This window comes from Stegodyphus dumicola, chromosome 6 (genome assembly GCF_044657685.1).
Source record: "Stegodyphus dumicola isolate Sdum_Otavi_A_Nest chromosome 6, ASM4465768v1".
NCBI classification, from domain to species: domain Eukaryota; kingdom Metazoa; phylum Arthropoda; class Arachnida; order Araneae; family Eresidae; genus Stegodyphus; species Stegodyphus dumicola.
Genome location: NC_140773.1, coordinates 85,926,532 through 85,943,558, shown reverse-complemented (window position 1 = coordinate 85,943,558; position 17,027 = coordinate 85,926,532). Strand labels below are relative to the sequence as shown.

Sequence of the window (17,027 nt, the reverse complement as noted above, 5' to 3'; positions counted from 1 at the left end):
TCGGCGGAAGCATTGTTACAAAGCACAAAAAATAAAGCAGGTCAAATAGTTCTATAGTTATTGCTGTTTGGTGGATTGTGCAGAAAGACTGACAGAAGTTTTACTATTTAAGAGTTACAGATAAAAATTCAGAACAGTATTTCATAGAAATGATTCGTGCAGCAGTTGTGGGATATCTGCTAACTTTAATGGTTTGACGGTAGGCAACTTTCATGATCAATGGAATTATATGCAGTAAGGGCCATTACTTTTCATTTCAGTTCCTATGCAACGTAATTTTTATTAATTAAATAATATAAGCATAACTCTAATTTAAAAACATAACTTCAAAATAAATTAAATTTGATTTTTTTCATATGCCATTACTTTAAGTAAAAAAATAAAATCCATTTTTTAAATGAATGTACTGCTTTGTTATTTGGACTAGTTGCTTCTGTATTGCATTTATTTTTATTATTATGTTTTAGCAACTGTATAGTTAAGATGGGCATGGTGATACCCACATTATTTTTTAAATAGAAAATACTGAATAGTATATTCTTTTGAACTTCATAAAATTTTTAATATTAATCGAATTAATGACAATTGTGCATAGCACAAAAGTTATTTTATAATAGTGAGGAATTCTTTGAAGTTAAGAAAAAGTCCTTTATTAAAATCTGAACTAATGATGATTCTTATTTTCTCTTGGAAGTTCTTTGCAGCACACAAAAGTACTTTGTGTACCTTTTCTAGTTCTTGTATTTGCTTCTCATGTAAATCACTATTTTCAAAAGTGTTCTTTCTAATATTCCTGATATTTAATTCTTCATTTAATTTTGAAGCCATCATAATTTAAGCTTGTTGCCAAATTATTTAATTTCTTCTAGAATGCTTTGATTTTGAGATTTCAAAAAATTGTTCACCATAAATTTCCAAATGTGGGAATTGTGGAATGTGGAGTATATCCAACATTGATTTCCAAATTATGTTCTCTTTTCAAGCAATAGCTTCATATGCTGAAAGTGAAATGGGATCACTTCCTCTGTAAACTGCAGAACTCACAATCCCAGGAAAAAGAACTAAAATGAGCAGAGATTCTTTCACATCCTTTCGTAACAACTTTTACTCAGCTTCTGCATTCTACATATATCCCTTATATTGTACTACATGTAAGCTGTTGAAATCCTTTTGAAAGTTTTTCAGTGTCAGTTCTGCATTTTCCTTTTATAGCTGGATTTCAACAGGAATGATATGAAGCCTGATATGCTTTCAGTGTTTTGTTTGATCCATTTGATGATGGTATTTAATGGCAAAAGAACAGTTTTCTCTCTTAGATCAGAAACCGAAATTCAAAACGCTCTGCCAAAAATATAATCAGTGATTAAGAAAGTAAATTTTGAAACAGATAATAATGCTTTTAAAATAAAATTATAGATAACTGAGCTTCATACTCTGAAGTAGTCATAAAAATTTGCAAAAATTCCTTTCAGAGATGGACTAGTTGCTTCTGTATTACATTTATTTTTATTATTTTCATAGTCAGAAGATTACAATTTTTTCTTAAATTTCTGGAAATAATGTGTCAAAAATATACAACAAAATTTGAAATTATTATAAATTTCTAATTCTTATATTTTTACAATTCACTTTGACAATACGAAGAAAGAGATGACAGTGCTTTAATTCTTGATTACATGAATGGTGTATTAATATCCATAAGTTTATATATAACTATATAACCTGCTTTTATATATATAGCTAAACTAAAAACTGCTTTTTCTACAGTTTAAGCCTATCAGCTGTAGGATAATATAAATGAAACAGTTTTATTATTTTCTCTAATGCATCTATATATATATATATATATACAGTACAATGTCCGAGATCTAGAATCATCAGGATTTTGGCAATTCCAGATTTAAAAAATTTCTGGATCTTAAATCATCAGCTTAAATCTTGTAAGATAGCACATTGAAATTATAAAATTAGAAATATGAAGTATTAGTTGTGTATGGAGTAATGAAACATCTATGCTATTATGGGAATCGAAATTTACAAAGAAAGCTCAATGTTTATATGTTTGTCTTGTAAAATATTTCTTTCAATGAAGTTGTTTAAACTGTTTCTTTTTTTGTGCTAATACTTTCTGTTTGATTTTTGTAGACAGACATAATTTCTTGCTCAGTTATAAAGTTCCATTATTCAAGTACTGTAATTGCCGTGTCAAGAATTCCCACTAAACTGACAGTCAAAATCTTTTCATTCTTTAAAACTTCCTTGTCACTTTCTTCACTTTCAGTAGCAATACTTTCTGGATTTAAAACCATACTGCAGATTTCACTGTCCATTAGTTGACTTCCGTTTGGGATATTACTGTATAAAACTTTGCTTATATCATCTTCATTCATTATTCCTTGTCCGCATTTCTTCACAAATTCCATTAATTAGAAAATTTCGCTTTTATGGTATTCAGAATCTATGCCAATATAAGATTGTGGTCTAATTTTGAAATCTCTCTCTCTCTCTCTCTGAGCCTGAATGGCACAAAGTCCACTATAGGAAGTAAGTTCAAAATATGCTTTTGGTTTGCAGCTAATGCTGCAGTTCTGGAGTAAGAAACTCTTCAATTAATTGAAAATTCAAACTTTAATTTTGGTAAGATAGCTGTTCTAAAAATAGCCTGCAAAAATAATAAGCTGCCTCAAATTAGAAAGTTAAGAAAGAGTGCAGTTTGCTATGTTAGCTTAAGTTCTTTGGATTCTAATAATTTCTCTCTTCCCTGCTGCTTTGCCAACAAAAGAAAACCAGTGAGCATCAAACCCTGCCCCCAAACAAATATGTCTTGAGGCTTCATATTGTTTAGGCCAGATAGAAAAATGTTACCTAAATCTTCACAACCACTCAAGAGCTTAAAGCATACTCATGGCTTATGTTAATCAGTGTATTGTCATTGGCCATAGTGTGATTCTCTAGCCAGCAGGTGTTTGAAAATTGCAGTACATTTGCTTTTGTTGTTGTTGTTTATGGTACTGTATTTTCTTTTCCTAGATTTCAATAAAAAATTCTGGAGGTCCTGATATTGGGCATCTGGATTTTGGACATTGTACTGCATAATAATGTTATCCAATTATCATGCAAATAAATCTTCAGTATCACCTGTAAATCAAGTTATTAAATTAAATTCAATAATAGATTTTTTAAACTGTTACTAATGTTAGTTATTTCAGAATTTGAATATGAAGAACACAAAAGTGACAAACCAAATAAAACAGTTCCTCATCCTTGTGAAAAAGAATTAGACTTGTATGAAATGTTGTCACGAGATTTTACAGAACCAGTGAAAGGACGTCTCTCTATGTGCCATGCTTCAGGCTGTGATAAGTAAGCAGTTAAATTTAACAAGTGTATTTACTTATTTTAGAAAAGAGAAATATGATGTTATTACATTATATTTTTAAGCATTAGCTTAATTATAGGAACTGAAAAATTAGAATATTTATGATTTTTCCTCATGTATACTTAAATTATTCTTAATTGCATTGTTTAAATTTCTTTGAATGAAACTTAAAGTAAAAATACCTTGGAATCTTTTGCTAAATCTTAAACATTCAAAAATATGCATTTTAATCTTATTGCTAATTTGTAGTTAGTTTGTATTTTTAGAACAAGTCTCAAAAATCAGCAAAAGTGATGTAACATGACATTTATGACAATGATATTTTATGCATTTTTGTATGTAGATTTATGTAGTATGTAGTAGATGTATGTAGATGCATTTTTGTATGTAGATGGTTAGAGAAAAAAGTGATCTATACTAATCAGGTTTTTTAAAAAAAGGGTTTTTAGATAATCCTGTGATTGTATGTTTATATAGGTTGTAATATGTGAGTGCTAAAATTCTATCTTATACCTATTATTATTATTATTTTTAATTTCAGACAATTTATAGTTCAACAAGTACCTTTTACAAATCTTGTTATGCTAGTTGTTTATACTACATGTCCTTGTGAAACAACTTCAGTTAAATTGGAACCAAAAGAAGTACGGCAGAATGAGACCTTGCGTTGTTTGCGAATGGAGCAAAATATATACAGAAAGCGTCCAGAAGCCTGTATTAATTATCATCCAGAAGTATGCACATTTGTAATTATTTTATTTATTGTCACTGTGTTGTAACTATTTACTGTGTTGTAATTATTGTCACTGTGTTGTAACTATTTCAAATTATTAGACTTCTGATTACTTTAATTTTTAATATAATTATTAGAATTAGTGTCTAGTAAGTGAAGAAATAAGTAATAACGAGTATGCAATAATAAAGAAATAAGTAATATGTATATCAAACAAGCTCACTTATAATTTAAATACACATGTTATATTTTCTTAAGCAATTAATGTTGAGAAATAAATGAAAAATAATTGGGGCTTAGTTTATTAATAAGAAATCTGCATTAGAATTCTTGGAAATAATAATGACATTTTAATATTGGGAGTTTTTTACATGCTAATGTCAGCAGTATTCAGTTCTTCAGTTCAGTACCTTGGTATACTGAAATCTTAATTAAAGTTTATGTACTATGGTGTACTGAATTATTCATTATAGTTTGATGTGCTTAATATGGTGGCTTTAATTTTTTTTAAATTTTAACTTTGAAAATACACTTTTTTGTAAAAAAGTCGAAGCACCATGAAGGAGATGGCTGTTTTGGATGAAACCGAATATGTGTATAGTCATATGCAGATAATAAAATGATTAAAAAAATCAAGGTCGTAGTACCTGTTCACGGCTCACGATCACCCATTGAGTGTTCAAATTAGTAGTTGATCGAACATGCATGTTTGAATGCATGCTTGAATTCATCGAGGCAAGGAATGTTAGAGGTTCCTTATCTCATCCTGCGACACATTCTGCCAGGCATTCATCAGTTGTCGCTCCAGATCTGCGATATTTTGTGGTGCCCAAATCTGGCGGCCTACCATGTTCCAGACATACTCAATTGGTGAAAGGTCTAGTGACCTTGCTGGCCAAGGAAGAGTATCAACCACACAGAGACAGTCCAGAGATATGGCATGGCATTATCTTGTTGGAAAATGGCCCCAGGATGATGTGCCATGAAGGGAATTGCAACTGGCCACAGGATGGTATCAACATATTGTTGAGCTGTTAAAGATGTATGGAGGATGACCTGCTGTCATAAGAAATAGCACCCCACATCATCACACCAGGGGTTAAGGCTGTATGCCTTTGTAAAACAAAGGCTGATGGACTGATGGCCTATCTCTCCAGACACGAACACAATGGTCATCTGCTTCAAGAGGGAAGCGGGATTCATCGCTGAACACTATACAATGCCAGTCTGATAGCAGCCATGATGATCGGCTGCAACACCACTCCAGGTGACTCCGCCAATGTTGTGGGGTCAAAAGCAGACATCTTAAGGCCTTTGTGAGCATAAGCCCACCTCAGACAAGTGCCATGAGATGGTGGATGGTACTACGGGAGGTATAGATGCTGTAATGCGTTGAATAGTCGACAATGATACTGTTGGGTGGTTCGGGCCTAGCAAACAATCATCCTATCGTGCCTCACATTTGTGCTGCTTGGCCTTCCAGACCCTTCATTTTGTTGGCAATTTCCTTGTAGCAACTATTGCTGCCAACATCTTTGCACAGCAGTGTCTGTATGCTGCAGGTGGCAGCCTATTGCTTGGTATGACCACCCAGCTTGATGCAACCCTACAATGCAACCATGTTCTAAGTCGTTTATTGTGTGTAAGGTCTTTGATAAATATATCGCATCGTAATAGCATCTTTAGTTGCTTCTTTACTGAATTACAATGGCAGCAACAAAAAAAGGTAAATTTTCTGCCTCTATTACTAGTTTTATACTTTGCGAATTGCACACTAGAAATGCACACTATGATCACAAATCCTGTTCATTTGCCTTTAAACTTTGATCATTTGCATGGTCGATCAAGATGTTTTTGCATACCAAATTTCATCACGATCGCAAAAGAAGTTCTTGGTGCTTCGATTTTTTTGCAAAAGAGTGTAGAGTCATTTTGATAGTTAATGAAGATGAGTGTTTTATATGATAGTATTAGTGGAGGTATGTAAAACTCAAGAATGCCAAATCTGTATAGAAAGTTGCTAAATATTTCATTTACCAGTCAAGGCATTCACTTAGAAATTAGCTGAAATACTAACACAGAATAATCATAACTCTTTTCAGTTATATATTAACTTGCAGGAAACGTAAACCTAAATGCATATATTATTATTTTTATTATTCAATCCTAATATGTTTAAATGTTTTTTAAGTAATTTTCATTCTGTAAATTTAAAAAATTAATCTCAAGTTTTCTAGTTTTTAATTTATATCCATCTCTTTTCCAGGAAACAGATATGAACCATGAGTGTGGAGGATCTAGTTATATTAAATCCATTAATATTTGTAATTTAATATTAGGACTTGCAATTTTTTACTACACCCTGAATTGTTTCCATATCTGAAGAAACAAATTTTGTCTTGCCTTGTTAAAGTGAGGCTTCATTGAAAGTACTGCCTGCCTTGCTGACCCAGACATTGTTGTTACATTGTTATATTTTATATGTCTGTGCCAACTAGACTGGACGTACATTATTGGGAATGTTCCGTGAACTGTAAATGACATCTGTTTTTCACATAAGGTCCATGTGTGATACTATTAAAGTGGCTCAGTTTGCCCTGCAAGGACTTATATATAATATATATAAACATCACAGATTATTTAGAGTAATAAAAGTCTGCTTTTGTTGGTAGTTATTTAATATCATATAAAGTTTATGTCTAGAAATTTTAACACATCTTAAACTTTAAATGAATTAAAAAGAATCTCCAAGTCCACATATCTTCTATTAATATAAATAATTATCTATTTTCTTTGTGTATTAAAGTAATATAAGAAAAATTAAAAAGCTGCATATCATATTATAATTGTGATAAATGATTGTTATATATAATAGCATTTTAATATAGAAAGCATAAGATTCCCATATTACTTGAAGACACAGAATTTAGTAACTAATGCATATCTCAGTATATATATATATATATATATATATATATATAGTGTTTCTGTATTTTTAATTATTATTGTTAAGCATATCATTCTTCAAGTTAATAAAAGTTTTGAATTGTTTACAAAATAATCTTGCTTGCAAGAACACTCTTAAAATATATTTTGTGAATTGTAAATCAAAAATATCATTTATTTGAAAATATGTGTTTGTATATATGTATGTATGTATATAATGCATTAATTTAGTTATTGTTAATTCATATGTAATAAATTTTTGGCAATATGATATAAAAGAAAAAAATGGTAAAATTGGTAAAGAAATTATTATGTGCTTTTAATACGAATTTGTGAATGATGAATTATATAAATGTAAATAATAAAAAGAAATTACATATAGATAACACTTTTAAAATTATATTTATAAATTTAATATGAATACAGAAATGTATTCTGACTCTAGAGAAAGCATTTTAACTGCTAGCAAAGCATCTTAATGCACATTCGTTTGATTTAGAAAACAGAATTATCTTTTAAATTAGATCCCATTAAATTATTCTGGTGATTTTGATTCATCTCAAATGAGTGATGGATAATCAAAAATTACCTACAAGTTTTCCTTCTTTTTTAAAATATAAAACATTTTTATCAGTATTTATGTAAAATAATTTCTAAGATTCCATTTTTAATCCCAATTTAAATAGTATGTGAAGATGAAATTATCTTATCTAACTTAAAAATTCAGTGTGGACTGAGACATCCAGATATATTCCCTTTAATCATGGTAGAATAATTTGGCATAATGTTATGCTGAAGCTCTCTAAATATGCAGTGCAGATTTGTTTAAACTGTGAAATAAAAGCTGTTATCAAATTCAAATGCTATGTGATTACTAATGTGAGTTTATGTTTGCAAACTTTGGATCTTGTATTATTTTGCTTTTGTTGAACAAAATTACATTAGATCTTCTCTTTGTAATATTTAATTGTACTGTGCTGTAAATCCTTTTCTAAAATTAAATTTTAATATTCTAAAAGCTTTTGTCGGAAACTTGTGAGTATTTGGGTTTCTCATCATTTTAAATGCATCATCATTATGACTTTAAGATACATTATTTTTCCGATGACTTCAAAATTTTAAGATTCTTTTAGAGGCCATAATCCATATTCATGTTATTTCATATGCACCATTATCTATTTTTCTGGACAGAAATATACCTGTTGTGATATCGGCATAGTCTCGGCAAAATGTGATAAATGCCTTTATATTTTTTATTTTGTAATTATTTTATTACATAGAAAACATAATCATTAATAAAATATCAAGCAATAAGCAAAGTACACATAAGTATAAGCCAAACAGTGAGAATCTTGTGGAACTTTCATTTACTCTGAATAATCTGTGATTTCAGTGGTGTTAGTGACTTTAAATACAAGATTTGTTGTATGCAAGCTATGGTGCAAGATCTCAATATATCACTTTTGTATGCTCATTGGCTTGTACATCCATTCAAGCTTGAACAAAATGTTTGTATATTTCATCTACTCTTGCCCTCCAAGCTTCTTCCTTAATCATATTGCGTAACTTTTCCTTTTATCAAAATACTGCATCACAAAGCATAATCTCTTCCTTGTTAATTTTAATAGGGTTGCCAACTGTTCTGCAGTAATATTACAGTGGCTTTTCTTACACTAAAATGTAATATTTGCGTTATTTTGGAAAATGCATTATTATTATTTTTTAATAACTTTGAGTTGTATGTTAGATATATACATTGAATTTCAATTTCAGTTTTATAGCTACATTCAAATGAGTATGGCTATGAACACGGCAATTCTAGTCATTTCTTCTATAGGCTTGAAAAAAACTACAAATTTACTTAACACCAGAGTCGTAGCTAGGGTTTTTAGCGCCCATCGACAACTGAAGACTTCGTGCCCCTACTGCTTGCCAAGGATGGAAAACATTTAATTCTAAAATTTCGTAATATCAAATTGGTGCCCCTTGGATGCTGCGCCCGGGGACAGATGTCCCCCTTGCCCCCCTCTAGCTACGCCCCTGCTTAACACCCTCTGTTTTAATGCAGTTTTTCTGCTGGAAACTTTTCTTGGTTTAAAATAACAAGATCAATTCACTTTTCATGTGTAGTGTATTTTCATCTGTAGTATATATATTAATTAGCAAAATATAAAATTTTTATTATTTTTTTTCCTTTTAAAAAAGTATTAAATTGACCAAAAAGTAAATGTTTTTTTACAAAATCAATTTTATATTTTAATGTGTATGAAAGAATTGCAAAAATAAAACTAAATGTCTTATATCAATCAGTAAGTTTGAAAAAGTATCCATTTAATTAGATATAAGAATTTTTGCCATCGTATACATTGTAAAAGGAAAAAGATGAGAAATGTTGGAAAAAGGGGAAATATTAAGGTGTATACAGAGAGGTTTTACATTTAATCATTTAAAGTTTTTGAATTTAAAATTTAAACCTAGAAAGTAATGTAATATTAAATCAATTTAATGGGTAATCATTGATTTACTACAGCAGATAATATAGATATCAAAATATTATTTAACTGAGAAAGTAAACAGCTAAAAAGGTTGCTACTTCTTGAACATCCTATTGATTGCATTAATTAAGTGTTACTTGTTTATTTTCTATGAAACAGAATCACTCAAATACTTGCCCATATGATTGAATATGAATAGTTTGATTAGTTTATGAATAGTTTGATTAGAATTGACTAGTTTGATCTATTATATCACAGGTTGGCTACCCTAATTATTTTCTTGATAGAGAATGGGGCTTGAAATCCTACACTGTGAAAATGATACATATTTTTGAATATACAGAATATTACAGAAAGGTATTGTTTAAAATACATACAGTGGAATATACATTGTGACCAGAAGGTAGACATATTTATTATTTTCACTAAGACCAGCTCCAAGTTAGCCAACACAGTTCACTAAGTGTTGGCTAAGTTTGCAGCACAAAACTTCTACCAATTCCTAAAAACAATTCATGATGACTGTTTGCTCTACTCCTGCATTTGTTGATATCTCCTCAAGAATTAATGCCATGGTTCTATTATACTCACAATGAACTATCTTAAGAATGTCTGGATGTTAATAGGACTTCAAATAGAAGAGAAAATGTTTATTATTTAGGAAGTTTTCATTGCTGGAATTGCTACCTTGAAAATATTCGGTACTGTTCTGTTATCAAAACCAGATCCAGAAATGTATGTATGTGTGCTTGTATGAATGGATGTATATGTGTAAGCATGAATGTATGTGTGTATACATATACACATATGCATACATTCATACATTTATGAATCCGATCCTGATAACAGAATACTACCAAATATTCTTTGTTTCAATCAGACATTATAGATAGCTGTGGATAAATAGTTTTCTACTTGAGATGATGTTCAGAATGTTTTCAGTGTAGTTCAGTAAGGCCATCTAGTAGTCTAGTTAGTTGTGTGGCTTCTTATTATGGGGGAATTCAACAAATGCAATAGAACTGTGAGTGGTAATGATGCCTTTTTGGGGAGGATTAACAGAACTGTGTTATATTAAATTTGAAGGTCTTCCTTGAAGTAGCTATATGTGAAAATGTGGATTTATATGAAACATGTCATGCATATTAGCTGGCTGTATACGTTCCATTAATTATTTTAATACAAACTTTCTTTCCAATATCTTGCATATCAAATATGTTATATGCCATTTTCATTCAGTGTAAGGTATTTCATGCATCACTTTATCTGTTCTCTTTCAAAAACATTTGGAGATGTAAATATACTAAGTACAAGAATTTATTTCTCTTTTCTTAAAGTGAATATTCAATTGTTCTGTTTTCTTTTTTGAAGTTTAATAGTTTCATATAAAAATGTTTTATTTCAAAATATTGAATTATGAAAACAATTCAGTTTCATTGAAGATTTTTCCATGACATCATGTTTTTTACAATGTTAGATATAGCTTCATAAGATCTATTTAAATAATCAAAAAATAAATTTGTATTGTTTTTTAACTGAGTATGTGTGTAATCCATTCACATATTTGTTATGCGTACAATTTTCAATGTTTTCCTTTTATAAAGGCATAATTCTTGTCTCATTTATACTATTAATTATGCATTTTTATGCAATATATATTTGTCATGATATGTGGAAGTGTCTCAAATAATTTAGAGCCTACTTGTGTTACTTTTAACTGTATTTAATTTTGAAAGTCTAGTCGCATAACCCATTCTAGTTTGTTCTACAATAACGCATATTCTAGTTGTATGGAAAATAATCATTTGTAATTTTGTGAGATTATTGTAGTTTTAATACAGTTTTATGTATTTCTATCTTCTATAAATAAGTCTAGAACACAAATATCAGTATTTTCTATTACAGCTGAGTAAATTCTGAGTAAATTGTTTATAGGAAAATAAATCTTTTAAAGCAAAAGAAGAAAAAATATGGATTTTTCTTTAAATGTGTTGATGCTGTACTCAGAGTATTTTGTTATTATCGTATATTATTTACAAAACTGGCATGTTATCTACCAAAACTTGTGTGTTACTTTCCCATAGGGAACACCATCTCAAATAAGCTTCAGTGCCAAACATCTAAACATTGCTAAACCTGGCTGTTAATCAAAAGAAAAAGTTATTAAATGCATTACCAATTACATTGGCACATTTTTAGATGGTAATGCTGATGAGAAAGTAACATTTGTTTTCATTATAGAATTATAACTTATTAATGTGTAATAACTGCTTTTAACCCTGTTTGTTTTATATGCTATTTAGTGAAATTTTAAAATATCGTAATGTATGTGCTGCTTAAATGTCTCTTCAAATTCTCTTTATATGGTAAAACAAAGGTACTGCATAGCACACACATATCTTTTCTTTGTATTTTATCTATTCATGAAATATTTTTCTTTATCTTTTTCTTACATAGTCTAGTTTTATCAAAGTAGCAAATTTTGAATAAAATATCCTTTTTAGAATATTTTAATATCTATAGACAACTACTTATTCTAAGAAAATTTTCTTTAAGTTAACAATCATAAAAATTATATTAAAGCATATTTGTACAGGGGGAAGGGGATGTTGATAATACAGAATTTTATATTGGGCATAGGATTCAAATATTATATCTACTCATATTGCAGAAATATGAGTATGTATAGATTTGTTTTTATGTATGTATGTTTAAGCACTTTTCAAAGAATTCAAAATTCTTTATCAGTCTTCCAGTAGCTCTAATGAAAATTAGGTATTTCTCTTAGAGGCAACAAAAAATACCTGTTAAGAGCTGAATAACTACATTTTTATTGCTAACTAATTACTGAAAGCTACTGTATTATGAGAGAAAATATGAGAGTATACATGAATTACATTATTTAAATATAATTGTGATTGATAGATATTTAACCTTTCTGTACAAGAGTATTTTCATTTTGTAATCAGTCAGATTTGGAGCTTAGCAAAACTGCAATATTGCTTTTCAAATTTGCTGAAATATACATAAAAATGCACAATTTTGTATTAAAACATATCATAAATACTGGTAATGAATTAATGCACCATATCATTTATATTATACACTTTGTTTGAGGTTTTTCGTGTTTTATATAGAGTAATTTTACTTTCAATTTCTTATGCATTATAATTACTTTAATGCATAAAATGTCAAAATTGATTGATATAAAATATGATATCTAATGTTTCTGTGTTTAATTTTTTGCAGTTGACAAACTGGGACTGGTGAATGTTAAAATTGTAAAGGAATACCAAATATTTAATCAAACTAATCACTAATGCTCAAGCGATAAAAATTAATGCTAAATACATTGATATGAGGAAAACATTTTACATACAATTACATGTAACAAACTTCTGCTTATGACATGTGGTCATTAAATAATATGACTTGGATGCAAAAATATGAGTTATTATTACAGTTTTATAATTTTGTGGTTATTTCCTTCGTTGAGCTGTTTTCCTTTTATCTGCATACTGTTACATGCATATTTTCCATTGTTGAAAACAGTCCTGTAGTTCATGTGTCAACTCTTTCATCAGCTATTGTGTTCTTTCCTCTACATCATCTCTGTCTAAAAATGAATCCCCTTGTATGAGGATTTTGGTTTAGGAAATGGATACAAGTCACACAATACTAATCCAGTAAGGTTGGTTTCCAGCATTGGGATATGCAATGCTTTACAAGCAGAGTACGACAAATTGGACATTTTTGTGTTATGTGTAGAATCCACACATTGTTCTTTCATAACTGAAAACTCTGTTTTCTCATCTATTTATTTTTTAAATTTAACTAGAATTTAACGTTGCTAATGTTGACAGGTCTAAATCATCATAAGTCATGGCTATCTACAGCTGCCCATTCAGTTATGACCACACTATTAATATCAAAGGAAACGATTAGCATTGTCTTCATTTTCTCATTTTTTATGATCAAAGTTTTCCATTATATTGACTGCTTTCTTGTTTCACATTTATAAGTGAAGATTCCATATCTTATCACATATGCTGATCTTTCCAAGCAAGTCTGATTTCACTGTGAGTTGTTCAATGATGTGGATAAACTTGAATCTTTTTACCATATAATTAGGTTTGAGGAAAAACCTTTTGGTGTAGACTTTTCTCATATTTAGTTGTTTGTATTATCTGTTTATCAATGAACAAGCATCACATCAGTTACTATCTAAAATGCTTAACTGGTGATCTTATCTAGCATTTAGTTTAAAGGGAAATGAAATGTATGCCTGATTCAGATCTAAAACTTTTTGATATTAACTAGCATTCTTTGATGAACCAATAAATTAATCTGAATAATAATATTGGTATAATATGCACACTAGAGACACATTTTATCATCTATTCCTGCCCCCCCCCAACTTTCTAGACAGAGGCAACATTTTTTTTATTATTATTTGATTACAGCCACCCACACATTGGTCTCTGCCAAATTAAGAGATGCCAGATGGGTCACATTTAAGGGAAAGTGGCTCAGTTCCTTGTTACACACGGGAAAACTGTGAAGAAACCCATGCAGTGCACAGAACTACCAGTGTTGAGTTACTTTACTGCTCAGCCATTGGTGGGCAATAATTGGTGATCATTATGAATCATTTTGTTGATTTCTTGAATCTTTGCTCAGTTTTTTTCATGATATGTTACTCAATCCTTTGCCACCTGGCCATTCCTCAGCAGATCACTTATTAAAATATTTACACATTTTTGGTATTACCAGTACACAGCTCCTGATACGATTTTGAATACTTAACTCAGAGAGTTCTTCATTTTTCACAAGGGGTTTCAGATTAAGGTGACATTCATTTTTTCACTCTAGGTATAATCCCTGAGAATCAATACTGTACCTGCTTCTTGTAGCATTAAGGAACTCGATGCACATGTGCTATTGTGTGTGTGTACTACAGTGGGTGCTATGTGCTATTGTATACTGCAGTGGGGTGATGATTATACCTGTAATGTTCTATTCCATTTCACAATGTCCTGCATACATTGGCACGCACATATATGTGTATGTAGCTATATATAAAATTTTATGATACTTATGTATCATATAACAAAGTGTCATTATAACAAATATTATCATCATTATAACAAAGTGTCTCAATTTTTGTTCAAAATGTCAGTTTACAAATTTTGATTTGAAAATCATCACAACAGCTTAAATTTTAAAATATTTTATTTTCTGAACAGATTTATTACTTTTAGGAAATTGATATAATGTAACCCACTATTATAGACATCCATGTTTTCCTGTGTAAGAATGTTTTATATGTATATATTATTCTAAATTTTTTAAGGAATCTTTTTCTTTAGAAAAGGCTATGAATTTTTGCTGTTATAAATAAAGGTGTGTGATGTATTTCCAATCTGAGTTACGTTTAGCAAAGTTTTTCAAAACCTTTGTTTGTGGATTTGAAATATCTTCACTAGCTTCTCTGAAATAATGAAGAGCATTCTCTGCAGTTTCTTAGTTTTAAAAGAAATAAATTAAGTGAAACATTTAACTAGTTGAAAAATATGCATAATTTTTCTTTAATTAAAATAACAAAGAATTTTAGATGTATTTTATTGTTGTGTATATGGAAAAATGTTACCTCTATCTTGAAAGTTTGAGGACAGATGATAAAGTATATCTCCAGTGTGCTTGTAAACCAATAGTATTTGGATTTATTTATTGATTCACCATAGATTCTTTTATGCAATAAAGAATGTTATTTAATACTAAAAGATTTTAGATCTGAATCAGGCTTTTATTTCATTTCTCTTTAAACTATAAATAAATAGCCTTTTAAGTGATCTATTTCAAAATATGTTGGAAAGAATTTTTTGGTGGAGGGGGGGCTGTTATATGGTATGTTTGTAAGTATTTTTTTTATAAATTATTATACATGTAATATATTTCTGACCTTTTTTCCTGATATCTCATCTGCCTTTACTTGTGTAATTATTCCTTGATTAATTTCTTGTTGCCTCTTATACATACTAAAAAGAAACTTTGTCATTCATTATCATTATTCAGAAACAAATTTGAGAGTATCTCCATTTCAAGTTTTTTCTTTTTAAGATTTCATTATTTTAATATAAGTCTCAAAAGTAGTACTTTATTTTATGTGTTTATTTTATGCTTCACTATGGTTCTCATGTGTAAGTTTTACAACTGCATTATAATGCCTCGTTTTTCTTCATTTAAGTAACTTTTATTCTGACTACCCCAGGTATTAAAATATTATTATTGAAATCTTTCAAAATCTTATTCTAAAAGAAAATAACTATTTCACTTCTGCATATCTAGTTGAAAGTTAAAAGTACATTTTAAACTGCCATTCAATTTGTAGTGTTTTTTCTCTTTATTTCGTTTACATATTTCAAGTCTATAAAAATATGAAATTCAAATCTGAATATTTTTCAAGAAAATTTGAATTTCTGTATTTAAGGTATTCTTATTAAAACTTATGTATTTTTGTTATATACATAATGTTGAATTCTGTAATATATTGAGTAAAGATATATTTATAAAGTTAAAATATTCACCAGTCCTGGGTTGGTTGTGTTTTGGAGATAATAAAAGGTTTTATTGGAATTGTAAATATGTTATTCTTATACAAAGTATAACTTAAAATTGCGCTTCTGAATTATAATTTCTGAAATTTGAAAAACATTGGTGCTTGAAATTTAGCATTAAACAATTTGTATCTTTGTATGTGTCCAATGCAAGTACAGTTTTCTATGGACTTTTTCCCTTAAATGCATAAGTTTTGTGTTTTTTCTAGTAATGCAATGGAATTGTTGGATAATGCAATTGTAATAAATAATTGGTTTGTTACAAAATGATTTAGAACATGAAATGATTTTTACCATATCAAAATATTTGATAATTGGTGTAGATAAAATTATATAAAATTAAAAAATGTCTTTGTATCTGGGACTATTTATCATCAATGATATCTCTTTTGACATTCTCATGTATTTTAGATTGAGTTGAATACTAATAGAGAAATGCACTTGCAAAAATAGTAAGAACTTTTAATTTGTACTTAAGTTTGCAGAGGTATTTAATTGTTTACGTAGTTTTTTAATACATAGTTTATTTAATTCTACGAATCAGAGGATTTTTTTTAACTGTTTTAACCTTTAGGTGGTAAAATATATTAAAATGCATTAAGAAGAACGATAAATATAATAGTATACTGCATTAAAGTATGTTGCGTGTACAGAAGGAGGACAATAATATGGAAACATCTGGTAAAAGAAGGAAGTTTATTATTTTAAAATAGGCATTTTTAGATCTTTACGATCCTCCTTTATATGCGATCGTAATGTGTGCTGTCCTCATTGCACAGTACTTATTTTCTCTGTCTCATCTCATATTATAGTTCATTCATATGCTTTTTCATGAAATGAAATCCGTTAAACAACAA

The 17,027-nt window shown here is 29.2% G+C and overlaps 1 protein-coding gene across 1 annotated transcript in view; it reads left to right on the top strand.

Moving 5' to 3' along the window:
• LOC118182581 (voltage-dependent calcium channel subunit alpha-2/delta-3-like) overlaps positions 1-16,527 on the top strand; it is a 223,031-nt gene extending 206,504 nt beyond the window's left edge. Inside the window, exons 35-37 of the mRNA XM_085818633.1 lie at positions 3,210-3,363; positions 3,921-4,113; positions 6,379-16,527. Of these exons, the coding sequence (XP_085674759.1) occupies positions 3,210-3,363; positions 3,921-4,113; positions 6,379-6,495 (464 nt within the window). The 3' untranslated portion in view covers positions 6,496-16,527. The remainder of the gene's footprint in view (positions 1-3,209; positions 3,364-3,920; positions 4,114-6,378) is intronic.
• Positions 16,528-17,027: the final 500 nt, after the last annotated feature.